The sequence below is a fragment of the Lucilia cuprina genome, chromosome 3, assembly GCF_022045245.1.
Source record: "Lucilia cuprina isolate Lc7/37 chromosome 3, ASM2204524v1, whole genome shotgun sequence".
Classification (NCBI taxonomy): domain Eukaryota; kingdom Metazoa; phylum Arthropoda; class Insecta; order Diptera; family Calliphoridae; genus Lucilia; species Lucilia cuprina.
The window spans coordinates 66,785,144-66,804,823 of record NC_060951.1 but is presented as its reverse complement, the minus strand read 5'-3'; the positions used below and the strand labels follow the sequence as shown (position 1 = coordinate 66,804,823).

General features: G+C 27.5%; 3 protein-coding genes across 7 annotated transcripts; 2 read left to right on the top strand and 1 right to left on the bottom strand.

Moving 5' to 3' along the window:
- Positions 1 to 2,222: 2,222 nt before the first annotated feature.
- LOC124418754 (serine protease 46) lies at positions 2,223 to 17,556 on the bottom strand. 4 transcript variants are annotated; one of them, XR_006940196.1, is made up of 7 exons: positions 16,118 to 17,066; positions 15,702 to 16,055; positions 15,284 to 15,640; positions 14,748 to 15,101; positions 14,405 to 14,677; positions 2,379 to 2,494; positions 2,223 to 2,256 (listed from the first exon to the last, which is right to left on the bottom strand). XR_006940196.1 is itself a non-coding variant. In XM_046946051.1 (6 exons), the coding sequence occupies exons 1-6, from the start codon at positions 16,235 to 16,237 to the stop codon at positions 13,387 to 13,389; spliced, it is 1,479 nt and encodes a 492-aa protein (XP_046802007.1). In that variant the 5' UTR covers positions 16,238 to 17,066; the 3' UTR covers positions 13,331 to 13,386. The 4 variants fall into 4 exon arrangements, 3 of the variants coding, with proteins under 3 accessions (XP_046802007.1, XP_046802006.1, XP_046802004.1); XM_046946051.1 differs by lacking the exons at positions 2,223 to 2,256; positions 2,379 to 2,494 and adding an exon at positions 13,331 to 13,407; XM_046946050.1 differs by lacking the exons at positions 2,223 to 2,256; positions 2,379 to 2,494 and adding an exon at positions 17,316 to 17,556 and having other exon boundaries at positions 14,381 to 14,677; positions 16,118 to 16,309.
- Positions 7,391 to 8,106, top strand: LOC111678954. The gene has a single exon (XM_023440416.2). It carries the CDS (start codon positions 7,458 to 7,460, stop codon positions 7,932 to 7,934), a length of 477 nt encoding a protein of 158 aa, XP_023296184.2. The 5' UTR covers positions 7,391 to 7,457; the 3' UTR covers positions 7,935 to 8,106.
- On the top strand, positions 8,398 to 14,390 carry LOC111678959 (mpv17-like protein). Of its 2 annotated transcripts, none has more exons than XM_023440426.2 (5): positions 8,398 to 8,563; positions 12,921 to 13,066; positions 13,130 to 13,263; positions 13,897 to 14,028; positions 14,095 to 14,390. In XM_023440426.2, exons 2-5 carry the CDS (start codon positions 12,922 to 12,924, stop codon positions 14,272 to 14,274), a joined length of 591 nt encoding a protein of 196 aa, XP_023296194.1. In that variant the 5' UTR covers positions 8,398 to 8,563; position 12,921; the 3' UTR covers positions 14,275 to 14,390. The 2 variants fall into 2 exon arrangements, with proteins under 2 accessions (XP_023296194.1, XP_046802008.1); XM_046946052.1 differs by lacking the exon at positions 8,398 to 8,563 and adding an exon at positions 12,409 to 12,428.
- Positions 17,557 to 19,680: the final 2,124 nt, after the last annotated feature.

The window sequence follows — 19,680 nt, the reverse complement described above, 5'->3', positions numbered from 1 at the left end:
TATACGTTATTTATACTTTCATACATACAAATGTATGTTTTAATAGCTGGACAAAATTAAAAAAAAAGATTTTTTGGAAATGTTTTTTTTTTTTTTTTTTTTTTTTTTAAGGGGTTCAAAGCCGCGTGCAATGAAGTGTGAATCGTAAACAACCGTCCGCTCATAACTTTTATATTCCAAAATATTTAAAATTTTTAGGTTTTTTCACTAAGCAGCCTCCAGTTTTCTTTCAGGGATTGAAAAACTTGGTCGCAGTACAATATGTTATTGCACATTTGTTAAACAATTACATGACAAAATAATAAAAGTACTTAAAACTTACAGAGTCAGTTTTTTTGAATATTCAATAGATTTATTTTTTCTATATAAAAATTCTGTTTAAAGCAATCAAAAGTTGTCCAATCATTTACATATGTATAGGAGGGTTAATCTACAAATACATTTGTAGAATTTTAACCAATCTTGTTAAACTCTGAAAATATTTGAAGTACATATGTACTTGTTTCTTAATCAGTTATATTCAATTTTATTGTATCTTTATTAATATCTAAGCAAACATCGCCTGTTGTAGGGTGTTAAAAAGGACTCATCATTTAATGTTCATTTTTATTATGGTGGGTAAGGTTATGAATGAATAAATTAAAGAAGGAATGAATGTGTGTAATTATTATATGGGAAAAACGTGCAGAATGTATAGGACAAAAGCAGAAATGTGTAATTACAATGTAAATAACGTTATCATTTGTTTTCGGTCGTCATTTCAGTAAAGTTTTGAATTTAATATTTAAAATCTTGTGGTAGAGTCTTGTTTGCTGGATGTTTTGTAAGTTCGATCAAACATGTTGTCTTCAAACAACTTTTTTTTAAATATGAAAAATAGGTTTGACAGATATAAATACAACTCAAAAGTTATTACTCGAAAATATAAATAAATTCAATTCTTAAATTTTGTTAAATGTTTAACAGATTTTGAATTGCTGTAAAAGTTGCAATACACTAAGCGATAATAATAATTCAATTTTGTAATGCTGAAAATATATATATATTTTTGTTATTTCGATAGTTTTGTCCTTTTATTTTATTTATTAGATAATTAATTAAACATACTGACTGACTGGTGTACGGTATCATATGGCGGCTATGTCCGACTATAAATTCGTAAATGTTGTTTAAATTATTCATTTAAATCGATTGATGAGGTCAGTGTTTACGAATGATTTTACTTAAAACTATGATTCCATTTCAAAATACATTAATAAGGAATCATCTGTTTCGAAATTCCTAACTTACAAACTATTTTATCTAAAGATTAAAAAAATACCAAATACCTAATTGCTGATTTTTTTTTAAATCTGTCGTAAGATCATTTTTTAGTTTGTAAATTAAATGATGATGAATTTAATAAAATATTTCCAAATATTAATTGTCTCTTTTATTTCTTTATATGTATAATTTCATGTGAAATTTCAATAAAATATACGGGCGCATTGTGTGAGAATTTGTCATATTTGTGTGTGTAATTAAAAGGGTTTTCCATAAACCAATTAAATAGTTTGGAACACAAGCACGAACCCTTATTTCTACAGTTTAATTAACATTGGAAACTTCATTGACTTAAGTGACTTATTTATGGCATTTTAAACACATATTTTATTATATTTTTTTCTTTTATACAATTTAAATTGAAGAGCTCTTGACACAAACCAATCAATGTTTGACTCGATAAGCCAAGTCCATGTTTTCGAGATTCACAACAAAAATATTCATATTTCTATTAAGTAACTAAATAAATATATTTCTGAAAATAAATATGTTTAAGAATACATCCTACCAATATCTAAAGATAGAAAGTTACCAGTGATTGTCAAAAGGCAGGTGTCAAAACATATGTTTTCTTATCATGTCTGAAAGAGAAAAATCAAACACAGAATATGAAAATTTTTATACATTATTTGTAAATTATATATAGAAGGTACATAAGTAAATCATCATTGGCTCCTCATATCACTTACAGGGTCTATGTAAATGGTTTATTTTGTTTTTACCTTCTTCTTATCTCAACGACAATTGTCGGTTATAAAACTACAGGGATAACTGTGGTTAACTGTGGGTTATTTACTTTATTTTCCAAGGACTTCTATTATAATATGGCCATTGTACATCCTTATGCACATAATTAGACATACATATGTATTTATGTATGTGTGCAGATAAATAATAGAATCAGTAATTAGTAGGAATTTTTGTAGTATGTTTCTGCAAAAAATAAGATAATAATGCACGTGCTCATTGTTGAAAAAACGAAGGAATATTGTAAAAAATGCCAAAAGGCAACATTGTCTTAGTAACTATTGTCAAATAAATATTTTACTTCTTACGGGCGTTCTGAAAGAGTTTCGGTTTCATCCTTTAATTTAAAATTAATTACCTCCTGTTGTTCTTTGGTTTCTTAGGTATTCTAAAAGGTTTGTTTAAGTCAAATCGTTTTTGATTTCTAGTTAATAAGAGAATAAATTGAATGAATTAAAAAATAATAACTAAAATAAGAAATTGATATACAAAAATAAAAAAGAGTAAATGATTATTTAGTCCACTTTTTAGAAAATGTGTTGTGATTCTCAATTCTTAAGTGGTTCAATTAAGCGTGGTTTACCAATAATGAAAACAATCTTTGTCTCACACATACTCTCTTGGGGGTTAATTTCCAAATATATGTATGTATGTACATACATATCTAAGTATTTCTCTAAATAACATGTATTATCCCATAGTCCTATGAATACATTTGTATATATGTATTTTTATAATTTAATTGTGAACCACTCACTTGCTTTCAAAAAAATAAAGGTTTGAAATAAAATATAGTTCTTGATCATTTGAACAATATTCTAGAAGGAAAAAACAAATAAGAAATATTAAACTATATAAATTATACTAAATAAATATTACTAACATCCCCTTTATTTAATTGGTAATTTATTAACAATATAAATATTTATAGAAAAAAGACGAAAGAGGTAAAATTGTAATATTGAAATCGCTACCTTTCATTAATATTAATTTTGTATTCCAAATTCAACCTTCTATGCATATTAATGAACAATTGAAAGGTCTAATGATAAATTCATTTATTTAATTTTAGATGTATGAATGTGTGTGGTATAAGTATTAGTGTAGTAGAGACTTTTCTTTCTCCTTTTGATTGGATGATAAATAAATACGAAAAAAAAAAAAATATATATATATATATATATATATATATATATATATATATATATAATATATATAAATATATATATTATATAATATATATAATATATATATATATATATATATATATATAATAATATATATATATATATATATAGCTATTTCTTCAATGTTTAAAAAAAATGATTTTTTTATCCAAATTTAAAAAAAAAAAAATATTTCTCGAGCTCGAGATAACAATTCTTTATTAATTTATTTTTCAATATTTCGATATCCTTCGGATATAATTTTCAACGAATGAGTGGCAACTTTATTTATAAAGACGTATAAACGTCCTCACATCGAATAATTTAATGACGTTTGTACATTTACGTTTACACTTTGGCAATCACAAATTGTAAATAACTTTCATTATTGTGTTAACCACCAACTATTGCTTAAATGCCAATTGAAAATGGCTCATTACATACGAACATTTCAAATAATATTTCCTTAATGCACTTTTTGAAAACGAGATAAAATTAAAATAAATAAAATGACTACGACTAAGAATGACTAAAGAACGAAGGCTTAGCAATATTAAACTAATTTGTACAACTACTACAACTGAATCATTATTAAGTTTGCGTGTTTGAACAGTTTTTATTAGAGAATCTTAAACAAATAGTGGCATTTTGAAAAATTTCCTTTAATAATTGCATGACGTTTTTGTCTGACGGTTTACATATTTCAAATATAATTTTGTTTTTAAATATGAAGGGCTTATTGACACGAAACCCAAATTATCCAACTAGAATAAAGACAAATGATCACAAACTTATTTGTAACACAATTCTATTGCAGTTATTTCATGAAAATCTTTCGAAATTTTGTAACTAAATTATTAAATTTATGCATCTACCTGTCTTTAAAAAAAAAAAAAAAAAAAAACTAAATGAATAGAACTTTCGGAGTGCGAACGTATTATTTAAATTAATTTATATGGATTGCAATTTCAAAATTTCGAATTTGTTCGGACAATGTCGAAGGATTTAAAAAAAATACATTATACACCGATTGAAAAAATAACGATATATGACATCATTTTCATCTACGCCTTCATTTACTTCAACGTGTTAAGTTGGCTGCAGTTATTTTTTTATTCATATTAGGGAATTTAATTATGTATGCCTGATCCGTATCTATTACCGATTGTCATGTAACAAGTTATTACCATTTTAAGTATGTCGGAGTTGCCTTTCAACACCTCCAAATTGGTTAGCGTTGTGTGAACTTTAAAACAACAAATTAAAATCGAAAATCATGTATGTATGTATATAGATGTTAAATTGTTAATAGTTTGATTTGATTACCAAATATGTAAAAACATTGTCTCCAACATGTCTGGTTATATTAAAAAAATAGAAATATCAAAAAATCTCTTTAAAACTTTATAAATAAAAGAAAGAGCGGAAAGTGCTAATGTTTAATACCTTGGTAGTTCATATTATTTTATTTTTTTCCATCTATATATTCAGACCATTGAACTTGTTTATTTAAAACAGAAGTTAGAACAGAAATAATTAAAAACCACTTCAACATTGACGTCATTGATTTATAGAAAACAATTGGAATGTTAAGTTTTTAATACAATTTTAAATTAGGATTGCTCGATATAAGGAGTGCTCGCTTTCGCATATGCGAATGATTTGCTTCCTTTTTTATATTCGCTAAATTTTTGCGAATACTTTTTCTATGTACTATGAAGTAAAAATGTTGATACTCAGCAGTTACACCTACAAGTTATGGTCTAAATTCGTCTGAATTTTCCTGGCTGCAGGAAAATTTTAAATTTTCAAGATGTCATTTTCATTATATTTATTAATTTTATTCACAATATTGTTAATTGGTAAGAAAATGAAATTTAAAAGGCAAAACTTGATCGTGTAACGTCCACGCGACACTTCACCAAATATATTTTATAACTTCATTATTTTAAATTTTATTATACTATTTGCATTTGCATTCACGTTCGCTAAACTGGCATCCCCAACATCCTAAATTAAATTCATTATATTGAATTAATATTTATTTATTATTTAATATTTATTATTATTTATTATTTATATTTGCAAATATGTATGGAATTGTGAAAATAAAATTCCTATTGGTCGCTTTATACTTTGTTAAAATATTAATTTTATCCCAAAGATAGTTTTTGCAAATTAATTATTTAATTTTCAATTGACTTCCGGCAAATTACAAAAAAAAAAAAACAAAATCGATATTTAAGGGTTCCTCTATATACAGAAGGGAAAAACAATTTCGTTTTATAAATATACATATAAACAAATCTAGAACATGAGATTTGGTCAAAATGTTAAGAAAATATTTTTATTGTCAACATTAAAAATATTATTTTTAGCAAGTCATTAATTTTAATATTAATTTCGTATTTCAAAAAATATATCCTTTTTAATCCCCTCTTTTTAAAAACGGAACTTTCGTTAACACAATTTGCAAATCTAAAAATGCTTTTCTTATTAAAACGGTGCCAAATGGCAACAAATTTCCGGAAATCGGAAAGTTAAAAATCACTACAAAAAGTCGAGATTTGTTCTGGATGTCCTATATTTCTCTTAAAAATGTGGCCAACTGGGTTACTTACTACATACATCAACGCATCAATATTTTCTATTAATATTAATGGACATTTCCTGTTGATGTTTGCCAAAATAAAGGAAGTGAAAACAAACAGCAAAATACTACAAAAACCAAATCAGAAAAGCATACAAGAATGTATGTATGTATGTATGTATGTATGTATGTATGTATGTATGTATGTATATTAAAAGCATTTACTAATATATTAGATTTTTTTGGTGAGAATGAAAATAATTTCAATATCCATTTATAAAATTGTTTCTGGAGTCCGCCACGTATTGTATATTTTTAATGATAACAATCATCATAAAAATGAGTAAGAAGAAAATAGGAAACCTTAGCAAATGAATATAGAGAAAAAGGAGCCAAATGTCTGTTGTTTGGGTTCTAATTTTATTTTCATTCGTGCCTAAAACTAACTAACTAACTTATATTTTGTGTAGACATTTATGTATAGGTACATCACTTATGTACATAATTATTGTTGTTTGTCCTTTGTTATATATGTGTGTAAATTTAATGTTAGAATTTTTGTAGAAATCAAAAAAGTTCTCTTAATTGCCCAATTTCCGTTATTCAATTGGACTAACAACATTTAACACCATTTTTATTAGACACTAATGAACAAGCAAAGTCGTCACTTGAAACGCAAACGCACTAACTAACCAAAGATTAAAATTCGATTTTATTGTTAATTCTAATGTATAACATCAAAACAAATGTCTACACAAATTGGACCACTCCGACCAAAATTAGCGATTTTATTGACAAAAAAGGCCTTATCTACAAAAACATTTAATTATTAAAGGTAAGGCGTATATACGCCTTTGTCAACTATTATAACAAGTGATAGGTTTCAATATTAAACAATATGTTTATTTACTACAAATAAATCGCGTTTCTATAACTTTTCAATTTAAATAGTTTGCGTTTTAGGTGACAATAGGTACATTTTCTGAACATATCCGTTTAATAAAGAATTTATAAAGGAAAAAAATTGAACATACATACACATGTGCATATAACTAATTTTGCAAAAATTTTGTATAATTAATTAATATATTTTTTCGGTCATTTGGAATCAAAAATATAACGCACCAACACCATTTTCCATTTCTAGTGAATCTAATGATTAAATTTTAATCAATGACAAAGTAACAGTGCTATATTCGGCTGTACCAAAAAGTAAGAGTGCTATATTCGGCTGTGCCGTATTTTAAATACACTTCACCAAATCTATATTTATTTCATTTTACCGACGATATTATTATTACAGCAAAAGCAAAACAGAAAAACAACAACTAAAAACTGATTTCAACAGACAGACGAACATGGCTTAATCGACTCCGACTTTTTAACAACCGTGAAAAAAATTCGTGAATATAACGTCAATAGTTATTTCCTTAATACATACGTACATACTAAATTCTCTATAACAATTTGTACTTAAAAATCATGGTTAAGTTATAGCGCTTTTAATTACAATGAGCGATATGATATGTACAAACATTTTACATGTTATTTGAAAATTATATGAAATATTGAATCACTTTTTGTAAAATGACATAATTACTGTTTTTCACAAATCAAACTATTTTATAAAAATGGGAGCTCATAACTCTACACCTCAAACTGTGCGCATTGAAAATCCGCTACGGACTTTATCAATACAAGTTACCCCATCAGTAGTCTCACGATTGGTGGGCGTTGAAAAAGAGATGCAGAAGAAATTAAATGATGCCATTGAAAGCCAAGGGGAAAATCTACAAGCCCATTTGCCATATAGATCCGTTCAAGAAATGCCCCACAATTGGTCACAGGCTCAAGATGCATATCGAAAGAAATACAATGAAGTAGAAGTATACCAATTCGATAAATCAGTCGAGAGAGTTGAAACTAGGATTGGAAAACCGTTAGCATGGGTAGAAGATGTTAATGAAACCATTACAAAGATGAGGAAAGAACTAATAAAATGTTATCGAGATAATCCGAAACAGTCATTATGCTGTGCAGATATAGCAAAAGAATATCAAGATTTCATTTTTCGAGAACAATTTAAGACTATTTTAAAATCAAATTAGATAAATATTAAATAAATTATATATTAATATAAAAATTAATAACTCCATCTAAAAGAGCTTGGCCGATTCCTTTTTTAATATTTTAATTTTTATGACATTCATTGATTCCGCCCAAAGTTTATTTGTCTATACAGTCTGACATAAGCACTGTATAATTACACTTCGATTCCGTGTACTTTCCAAAAACAATTTCATATTCAAGTCATACAAAAAATAGGTAATGGGACAAATTTATTTGTATTTCGTTTAACTTAATTTAAATTGTTAGAAAAAACTAAAATTTTAAATTTTCGACTTTTTTCACAGACGTTTTCGATTTATACAAAAACAAAATACATGGAAAATGTTGTTGCTGAATTGCCACCTCCTTATGTAAATTCGCCTTGAGTGTTAAGTTAGATTACAGTCGATTTCAAGCCGCCGTCAGAAGTTTTCGTTTCAACCACCGCCTTTGCTATTGTTGGACGGCGCAGATCTCAGTGCGAAATTTTTGCTTTGTTCGACAATAATGTAAAGTTTTTGCATTACAAAATTATGTGATAAAGTAAATTTAATTTATTGTAACCAACTAATTATAGAATTAAACCCAAAGTACAAACATAAAAATAATATAAATATATTAAATGCGTGTAAGTTTAATCCACAAAAAAGTTTTGCAATTTTTGAACAAATATTAAATTATTGTTATCAAAACGATGTAATAATTTTATTACCTAATACAAATAGTGACATGAAAATTATGACTAGGTTATTGAATATTGTTAAATAAATTAAAATTATATGAATGATTTTGAAATACATACAACACATCATTCATAAAATCGATACAAACTGTAAAATAAATACTGTTATAACAAAATATGCGGAAGTATTTCATTGAAAAACAGCTGATAGCCATCACATGTTTGGTTTTGTTTTAACACAAATTATGTCGATACAAAATTAGTACTAATATAGCGATTAAAAACGGTAAAATTTTAAGGAAAAGTAATTTATTATTGTATGCAATAGATGTAAATTTTGACATTTGAAAAAGTCTAAAATCAGCTTTTGTTTGATTTTGAAATTGTTTGGTAAGAAGAGGTATATAAAATACAGCTAAAAAATCATTAAATTCGTTTTGTGCGAAAGAGAGGGAAATAGCTTTTTCGTGACGTCTCTGTATAACCTGTGGTAATATATAGAACATGTTACAAGTACATACTTTTTTATCTATGAAAAAACATTCATTCCTCTCAAAGTAAATTAATTAAGTAGCATCACTTGACTATTTTATTTAACTATAGTTTCTATAGAAAAATAAAATTAGTTGTCAAAGTTTGTTTTGAAAATTGTTAACATTGTTTATGTCGCCATTTTTAAATTGTGTTTTTCAATTTGTTAAAATTTGTGAAAAGTTGAAAAAATGAATTAAAAGTGGTTTTAAAGTAGTTTAAAAGTGTTATAAATTGTATAATATATAATAATATAATTAAATCCTTTATATTTTCAACCTTAAAGTAATATTTTATATTTAGGTTTTGTTCACTTTGTTGTTAAAGGAAATTTTCTTAAATTTTATTTTGACACATTGCTGGATTATTCCAAAAACAAAATACATGTGTTTGTTGTAGATGTTGTTGTACAACAAGAGATGTCGCTACTTTATTAATTTACTTTGATTCCTCTTAACGAACCCTACAAATATATAGAAATTTTACAAGACAAGCAAAAAACTTCATATTTTTTGTTTTTATAGATATTTTAAATATCTTTAAACGTAGTTATTCATGCGTTTGTGCTGATGTTTTTAACAGCAAAAAAATATTGGTACTACACCCACCTGAGCCCATAGTTATGATCAGGGAAACCAAAATATGCAAATGCATGTTTTTTGTGGTGCGTCGTATGGACCCATGGATAAGATATTTACACATTTCAGACCAACTTGAGAATTTTGGCATCGATTTGTTAGAGCATATTTTTGCATATTTTACCCATAAGAGCATATTTTTGCATGATTTAACTTTTTAGCATATTTTCGAGTTTTTAGAGCATATCTTACTCTCTTAGTGCATATTTTGATGTTTTCGCTTTTTTTTCGTTTTTATACATTTTTAATTTTCTTTCAAAACTTTATTTAAAAAAAATAAAATTCTATTTTTTTATTTTTTTTTTTTAATTTTTTAGCCTATTTTGCAATTTTGAAAAAAAAATTCGTTGTTATAGTTTTTTATTCAATAAAGCATTATATTTTAAATCGGACATAAAACCGATTACTTTTGATTTCATGAGACCAATCCATTTTTATGGTTTAAAAAACTAATTATTGGAATTTATGAGAACACCGATTAAAATTTCAGTTTAAAAGCTATGAATACAATTGGAAGAAATGTGTCAAACTTTGTCGTTTGAAATATGTTTTTTGGGGACCAAATGGTTTCAGGATATTTATTGGTTATCTGAACGTAAAACGGAATTCTATTATACTAGTTCTTCAAACTATGAGATGAAACATTTATAAAAAATGTTGTAGGATATAGAATATGACATTAAACATTTATTATTTCATTACAATTTCAGTCTTTTTGAGCTTTTCAATGTTAAAAAATAATAAAAAATATAATTTTTGGAGCATATATTTTAAATTTTAAGAGCATATTTTATGTTTTTTTTACGGCATATTTAAAGCGCTTAATACACTAGAGCATGTTTTCGGTTTCCCTGGTTATGATAAATGTTGTTTTACGTCAACAAAAATCGGCAAAACTTGCTTTTATTGAAGTCTGAATGACACTACCGATTTTTGTAATAATCGGTCATCGTTTGACCATACGAACTGCCCTTCTAAAAATTACTTCACGGTCAAAATTCACTTATAAATACTAATAACACGATAAAATTCTACATAAGTACTTTTGATATAGACGTAAATTCCTCTACCAAAATCTATAAGGATATGCAAATATTTACACTGTAAATTTTACAGTCAACCAACTAAGTTTTTGTTCATAAATAAAATTCGAAAAAGCAAGTAAAAAGTAAATTTATGTTTTCCAATTAAAAATAGAGATTGTGTAAAAGGGAAAAAGCAAGAAAAAATATTAAAATACAAATTTTGGTGCATTTGTTGTTGCATTTTATTATTTTTTCATATTAAGTCAAATAATGATAAATTCTTATAGGTATATAGGATAATAAATTAAGATTAAGAAATGTCCAAATTTAGTCGTTCCACTACTAAAATATCTAAAAAATGTAATATATACTTTGGAGTAAAAAAATATTAAATTGTAAAAAATAATGCAGCCCCCATAAAAGTTGTTCCTCGGTAAGCAGATTAAACAGAAATAAATAAGGTAAGTAGGTAGCAGAGATGACAAACGGGGCTAGCTTTTAAAAATCCCGGGATTGAGAATTTTGGAAATTGCAATCCCGGAATATTTCGGGATTACATAAATTTAATTATTTTAAATATCGTCACCCAATTACTTAAAAAGAGCGAACTCAATTTTGGACAAAGGGAGTTTTTGATGCCAACAGTTTTCTTAATGCACGTATGGTATAAAGTAATCTTTTAACAACAATTTTGTTAATATGCAATTTCAAAGTTGAATTCTTATTGTAGAAAATAAGTAGTTAGCACTGAAATACCTTTATCAACATTTTGCAACTTTAAATTTTTTTAAAATTAATTTTGAATATTAAAGATACGTTGAAACCTATTTGACAAAAATCTACAATTTGATATCCTTTAAATATATATTTCTTTGCACAAACATAATATATCTTTGACGACATCAGTACAGACTGTCTTTATTATTTGTTTCGACAATATTTGAAATTACAAAAATCATGCAGAATCTAAAATATATTTATAAAAATTAATGGTTACGTCTTTTTGATGAAATATTTGATAGATCTGAACGTACCTTTAAGGTACGAGATGAACATGCTTAACACAATAATACAATAGACAATAATAATTAGGCTTTTTACAGTTCCCCAGTTCGCTAACTTTTTTCATAAATTTTCCGGACTATGAAGTTTTCAAAAAATGTATATGAAATTTTTTAAATTTGAATAGACTTGCTTGGCTCTTACAAAAGTTTGATACTAAAAAGTATGAACATGGTTTCCTACTTTCGATCCACAAAATTATTTGAATAAAATTGTTATACTGTACACCACTAATTCGTGTAAATTCATCAAATTAAAAAAAAATAGTATGTATTTTTAATTCAAAAAGAGATTCGGTTATTTTTTAGAAATTTTTAAGCAATTGATGACGTCGCCATCCCATCATTAGAAAATTGCAACAAAAATATTTCTGAGTAAAAATTCAATTTAGTGCACGCTCAACTATTGTAGCATTTACATCAGTGAACAGAAAATAAATAGTTCAGAATAATTGTTGAAATAATCGGACAAATGTATGCATGTGTATGTACATTAAACTAAATAATTTGTTTGTGTATCTCAAAATAAATACGAATTCAACGTACGTTATATGAGGTAATTTTAATGAAATATGAAATATTTAAAAAAAGCTTTTCCGAAACATTGACCTTGTATTACACTAAAATCTCGGCCTTGAACTTGAGTTTTTATTTCCTTTAAGTCTTTTGTTCCAATTTCTTGTGAATGTTCTATTAGATGTGTATCAACGGAATTTCGATTAATTATACAAAATATAATATAGCAGCTTCGATAAGTCTACAAATTTATTGATGAATAAAAATTAAAATACAATTATTGTACAACGATACATTGAGTTTTTTTAAGCTATTATGTATACATGGGTTTCAAATCCAATTCCGAAAAAAATTAGACTCAATAACTAGCCAGACTAAACTCGTTTAACAATTTAAAAATGGTAAATTAGTGATGAGAAAAATTAGTGATGAGAAAAATGTTCAAAAATTGCACTGGTACTCAAACATACATACATGACATTTAAATTTTTTAACTAAAAATTTATTTTTTAATAACTAAAACACTATATAGAATGGTGCCTTTAACACTTAAATTCATAAGAACACAATGGCGTGCTTTTATCACCACTCACCCCTTGATCAGAGGATCAATATCCTATGCGATATTATGGCCCACCGGAAGTTTAATACAACAAACGCTTGAGGGTAAAAATTTAAGTAAGTATACCCATTCTGAATATAAAATAATCGAACTCAATTATAATTTATAAATAATGACAGAAACCTATGACTATATGCGCATGTTAAGATTTAGTTTATTTGGATCTCTTTACGTTGCCCCATCATTATATGGTTGGTTTAGATTAACTTCTGCGATGTGGCCCCAAATGAATGTGAGAACTGGTCTGTTAAAGGTAAAACCAATTACAATTGTTTATAATTTATTAATAATATGTACATTAGACCAACTCACTCTGTATGTAAAGCAAAAACGTGTTTTTGTTACCACTCTCAAAATTTGCCTTGTTATTTAAAGTCTAGCGATGACCGTTCGTGAGCTGGACCAAATTAAAAAAGGTACATATTTTACAATTATTTTTTTTTTTTTTAAGTTTTATTTTGTTTTGAAACAATATGAGGTATCGTTTGAAATGGGTTTTAAAGCCGCTCCAAATATGTATTTATTATAATTAACCGTGTGTTCATTGTGTTCCGAAGTGTTGTTAGGGTTTTCACTAATAAACATAAAATGTATGCACTAGACTTGGCTTCAAAAAACCTTCCAAATGATACTACATATAATATATTTTGTTTAATAAATACTGTAAAATAAAAAAATTACTAAAAAAGCACTTTTTGGTAAGCGGTCCAACTCACGAATGTCTATCAATAGATATTTAACATGAAAAATCGTTCTCCATACGATATTTTCATGAAAACTATCCAGCTAATGAATGGACAACACTAACCCATATACATTTTGGGTAACATCATATTACATGACAGCGAATATATGTGTGTGTGTATAATACATATTTCATTTTTAGGCCGCCATTGAACAAATTTCATATGGTCCTTTTGCTTGTGCAAGCTTTTTCATGGGTATGTCGTTATTGGAAATGAAATCTTTTTCAGAGGCCGTCGAAGAAACAAAGGAAAAATTTTTACCCACATTTAAGGTAAGTACACGTCAGTGGTACTTTCTATTATTAAACATGATTTCATTTACATATACATTTTTTTAGGTGGGTATTTGCATATGGCCGATTTTACAGACAATAAATTTTTCCATAATACCTGAAAGAAATCGACTTGTTTTTGTAAGTATTTGTAGTTTAATGTGGACCACATTTTTGGCCTACATGAAAAGAAAGGAACTAGTCGATCACCACGACTCACATCGGGGGAATACAATTGAACAATAAAATTCCGCGTTAGAAATAGTTAGAGCAATTTTAGTATTAAATGTACATACATATATAAACAAGGTTTATTTTTGTTGTCAAAATATTTATAATAAAGTGCATTTAATTAATTAAGAGTGTCAATGCTTACAACTTTTTCCTGTATCCATTGAGTATAATACGATAAATTAGTAAAAATACCCGGCTTTGAAGCGCAGGGTTTGAAGCTCCATGAAACTATACCAATCTGCCTATTTGCATACAATAATGGTCCTCCAGAATCTCCGGAACATTGACCGTTCTCAACTCCTCCAGCACACAGATTTGAAATGTGAATGATAGATTTCAGTTGATTGCGACATTCTTCTAACGCGACTATTTCCAAGTTTACCTTTTCTAATTCAACTGCAAGTGCGCCATTGGTCTGATTAAAACGAAGTAATAAATTACTATGATGAAATTGTTCAGCATTTGAGAGTTACCAATTTAATTACCTCATTTAAACCCCATCCTACCAAGGTTCCAGTGATATTTTCAAAGCTCGCGTTGTAATCATCGGCCAATTTTACTTTATATAAATTCGTAGATAAGCTGATAGATTCTTTCAGTCTGACTAGTGCTATATCATGTATTGCGATGGTTGGATTATATCCCTCGTGTTTTATTATATCCAATGCAACTGCATATTGTGGCTGTATAGGATTGAGAAGAGTGGAGTTGTACTGAATCAGGAACTCTTCGGCCTTTTTAACGTAAGTAAAACAGTGTGCAGCTGTTAAAATCAAATTGTTCTTTATGATGGTTCCAGCACAAAAGTGTTTTTTGGATTTTTTTAAACGCAGTGATACCTGCAACAAAAAACTTTTAATTACAAAATAATTTAAAAAAATTACAAATTGTTTATGTATGAATAACTAAAAACCACATCAATTTTTTATTATGGATTTCCAGTAAAACACAAATTTCATTATGATTGTATATTATTCTATTAATTAAAATTTTTCACATTTAAGGGATTTTTAGCACGAACTATTATTAAATTTCCACTTAATATTTGCTCGAGTCCTTCGGTATTGTCTTCTTCATCGTCTTCAGCGTCAAGAATTGTTTCCAAAATCCATCCAACGTATGCGGATACTTCAGTAAAAACTCCTGGATATGGAGGTCTTGTGCAAGGTTTACGAGACCACGAAACAATTCCAACTTGAGTACCATTCAATAGTAAAGGACCACCAGAATCACCACTGCATTGTCCTTTGCCGCCCTCTGGCACACCGGCACAAATAGTTGTCGAATGCATCTGTACACCATGCCTTTTACTGCATTCGTCATCGTCAAATATTTCCAAATCGACTTTTTGCAATAACTGCTGTACTACTCCTCCCGTCTAAAATAGCATTTAATAATTAATTAAAATTATTTCACTTGGTATTTAAAAATTCACTTACCGCGTTTAAGCCCCAGCCGATTAACGTAACTGGTGTTTGATTGTCAGTGGAGGCATTCAATTCTGGCAATCGAACGCCGACAAAATCTTTTTCTACAGTGGCCGGCTTTTCCAATCTCAACAAAGCAATGTCATGTATATATTGATTGGCTGGGTTATAGCCTTCGTGGACAAATATTTTTGATACATTTGCCAGATCCGTTGAATTCTGATCCAATTCAATGCTACCGTACTGAATATTTATTTGTTTCGGATTTGATTTAACCACACAATGGGCAGCAGTTAAAACCCAAACGCGGTTCAAGAGAGACGCACCACAGGAGTGACGACCTGAAGATGCATGTCTCAGTGATACCTTTAGAACGTTTTTTTGTAAAATGAAATAAAAAACATGTGATAACAATGTGGAAATCTTACCATAAATGGAAATTCGCCAGGCAAAGCCATCGAACCATTTACAATTTTACTATCGAAACCCTCGGAATATTCAAAAGCCCATACAAAAAGCGCCAGTAAAAAGCATTGTTTAATTTCCATTACGCTCCCAGTTAGAAATTCACGACCGTTCTGATAATGTGTTACAGTTTACCAAAGGTTTTTATAAAAAGCCTTTACATTTGCGAAATTAGGTTTCAAGATACAAATTGTTAACACCAAACAATACATACCCTACATATGTATGTACATACATAAACACGTAAATATGTAGGTACCGTTTTCACTGAAGGTTTGATAATATGAGTATAGCTAAACTTTTCTACCCGCCCTTTTGCATTCAAACGTCTAATCAAGGTCAACGTTTGTAACCGCTTGTGCTTTTTAAAATTCATAAGGGTTCTCATGAAAAACAAAAACAATTTCCTTATTTTAGCACAACAAAAAAGTAGTAAAATGTCTATGCTCCTACAGAAATTCAAAGTATTAATAACGAAATATCCGATTGTGAGGGGTATGATTTCCTACAGTTTCATATGGCCAACAAGCAGTTTAATTCAACAAACGTTTGAGGGAAAACGATGGGGTAAATTTAAAATTAAATGAAAGTTTCGTTATAAAGCTCTTTACCGAATTATTTTTTAAGGAAATTACGATTGGTGGCGCGTTCTGCGTTTTAGTCTATATGGAGGCTTCTTTGTGGCACCCACAATTTATGGTTGGTTTAAGGTAATTGTTTGAAAACATAACTACAAATTCATTCAAAGCATTATATCTCTAACTCATGAAAATTTTACATGTATAATGGGGTTTTGAATTAAATATCCAAAAATAATTTGAATCCTTTTTGCTATTTCATAAACTATATACATACATCCATACTAATATACTATGTACATTAGACCGACTCACTCTGTTTTTGTTACCCCTCTCAAAATTTACCTTGCTTTGTTTTATGATAATTCCCAAAATATTTTAAGTCGATGACCATTCGTGAGCTGGACCAAATTAAAGAAAGGTATTTTGTAATTATTTTTTTTTTTGTTTTGAAACAAAAGATCTAATATGTGGTATCATTTGAAATGTGTTCCAAAGTCCAATGATGTATTAATCATAAATAACCGTCTTCTCAAAATTGTCATATTATAAAACATATACAATTTTTAGGTTTTTCACTAACACAAATTAAATGCATGCACAATTTTGCAAACTTTGTACACCACTAGATATTGCTTTAAATCTCCAATTCCATATACACTCAAACTTCGTTTTATGCGATTATTTCGTTTTGCAGACAAACGCATTATTCGAATTCGCACAAAACGATACATAAGCTCCATACAAAATAAAGTAATTAGGTTTTTAATAAAAAGGTGCACTATTTTAAATTATTCCCTCAAAAGTCAAACAAAATCGCATAAAAATCAACAAAAATTTAATTCTTTACTGAAACTATTAAAAAATAATGAAAAATAAAGGTAACAAATAATAGCAGAATACAAATTCCAAATAATGAAGTATATTTACAAAATTTCTTAAAAATAAAAAATAATATTTCTTCATGTACCTACAAAGGATTGGAATAATACTTTATATATCCGAACCGGAATTGGTAAAAAATCAGTAGTAGTACTTTATTGAGATTGTCAGTAGTAGTAGTACTTTATCGATTTATGTGGACCAACATTTTTCTCAAAATTATTTTTGCAATGAAAAATTTTAGAATTTTGAAACAGCACTAATTCATACTCGCATAAAATAAGGTTTGAGTGTATTGCATATTTTGTTTAAGAAATACTGTAAAATTTAAAAGAATAACTAATGGTATACGCACAATTGGGACGAACGACGAATTTCGTAAAGCACGACGAACTAGTCGAAAAAATTTGTTGCGTAAATTCGTCGAATGGAACACAATGAAATTATTCGTATTACGAATTCGTTTTAAAATTTGTTTGTTCGAAATTGGAAAAAGTAAGGAAAAGGAACAAAAATTATATTTTTGTGAATCTCCACGATTTTGAGATAATTTTAATAGCTTTAAAATTTATTCGAACATTATTTCGAAATTAGAAAATGTAATAAATTGACCTCGAATAGAACTTAAATTATATTTTTGTGAATATCCCCAATTATGAGATTATTTTAACAGCTGCAAAATTTTTTCGAACCTTATTTTAAATATTCCAACATTGTCGTGACATCAAGTGTACTCCAAACTGCCAAATTTTAGACAATTCGGGCCACCAAACCAGGTTTCAATGGCTTTAAAAAATTTTCGAACTTAAGTTCGAATTTTTGAAAATTTTATTTTTAGTTTTTATGACGCAGATATTATTTTAAGACCATAAAAAATTTTATTTATTTATTTATTTATTTATTTATTTATTTCAGTGTTTAAATAACTAGACTACAAGTAGCTGTAGTAACGAAAAATAACTACTTTTGTAGTTAAAAATTTTCAAAAACTAGCAGCAAATCATTTACTATTACTACTGCTACCTTTAGATTTTGGTAGCAGTAGTTAAAGATGTAGCAAAAAATAAAAATTTTAATACCAGTTGTAGAGTCATTGGTATTTAAATATTTTAATGTAGCAATTGAATTCTTCAAATAGTAGCACTAAATATTTTTTTCAAGTAGCAATAAATGTTATTATATTTTTCAACAATTAAACATTTGGTAGCATTGCTACTTTATTTTGGTAGCAGTTCTAGGTAGAAATGCTAATAAAATTTTTGGTAGCATAAAAATAATTTTATTATTAAAATAAGAAAAAAAATACGTCATTCAGAAAAAAGGCACAAGCTGCGGGATTAAATTTAGGACTTCGATTTGAAAGCCTTCTAAAGACTTATTTACGTATTATAAAGTTGCGATATTAATTTCTCATTATGTTCACTACTAAAAGGATTCATGTATATTTATCAAGTATTATGTATCAAATTTTGTATGAAAATTTTCTTCATAAGATTTTTATAAGTTCTAATGAATACAAATTCTTTGACTGAAAATCTTATAAAAAGCCTTCGACAGATGACCATCTACAAGCCTTTTTAAGTAAGCATGTATAATTAAAACAATTTTTCAATGCGACTTGATGTACATGTGTCTTTAGAATAATGCCTTTAATAAGGCCCCTATACTGAACATTTTTCCCGTTGGGATATGTGTATTTGTTAGTTTATTTTTTGTTTTCGAAGTTTTTACTTTTTCTATTGCTACTTCAATTTTTATTCTATTGCTACCTCAATTATTTGGTAGCAATAGAACGAACAACTAGTAGCAAAGATTTCTATTGCTACTTTTCAAAAGTAGCAATAAAATTATTTATATTTTTAAGCTACTACCCCAATTGTAGTTTATGTTTTATTTAGAACGATTTCTACTTCTACTAATTTATTACTACTGCTATATTTGAGATTTACTTTTTTATAAGTAGCAATAGTTTAAAAAACGTATGATTATAAAGCAAAACAAATGCCACTGCTACAACTTCAGACAATTGTTTAGAGCAGTAGTTAAAGCAATAATATAATTCTTGG

Coding starts and splice junctions, on each gene's coding strand:
- LOC111678954 (XM_023440416.2), top strand. CDS start 7,458: ATGGGAGCTCATAACTCTACACCTCAAACTGTGCGCATTGAAAATCCG.
- LOC111678959 (XM_046946052.1), top strand. Junction 13,067..13,129: donor GCTTGAGGGTAAAAATTTAA/GTAAGTATACCC, acceptor AAATAATGACAG/AAACCTATGACTATATGCGC. Junction 14,029..14,094: donor AATTTTTACCCACATTTAAG/GTAAGTACACGT, acceptor ACATTTTTTTAG/GTGGGTATTTGCATATGGCC.
- LOC124418754 (XM_046946050.1), bottom strand. CDS start 16,237: ATGGAAATTAAACAATGCTTTTTACTGGCGCTTTTTGTATGGGCTTTT. Junction 15,641..15,701: donor TCGGCTGGGGCTTAAACGCG/GTAAGTGAATTT, acceptor ATGCTATTTTAG/ACGGGAGGAGTAGTACAGCA. Junction 14,678..14,747: donor TAGGATGGGGTTTAAATGAG/GTAATTAAATTG, acceptor CGTTTTAATCAG/ACCAATGGCGCACTTGCAGT.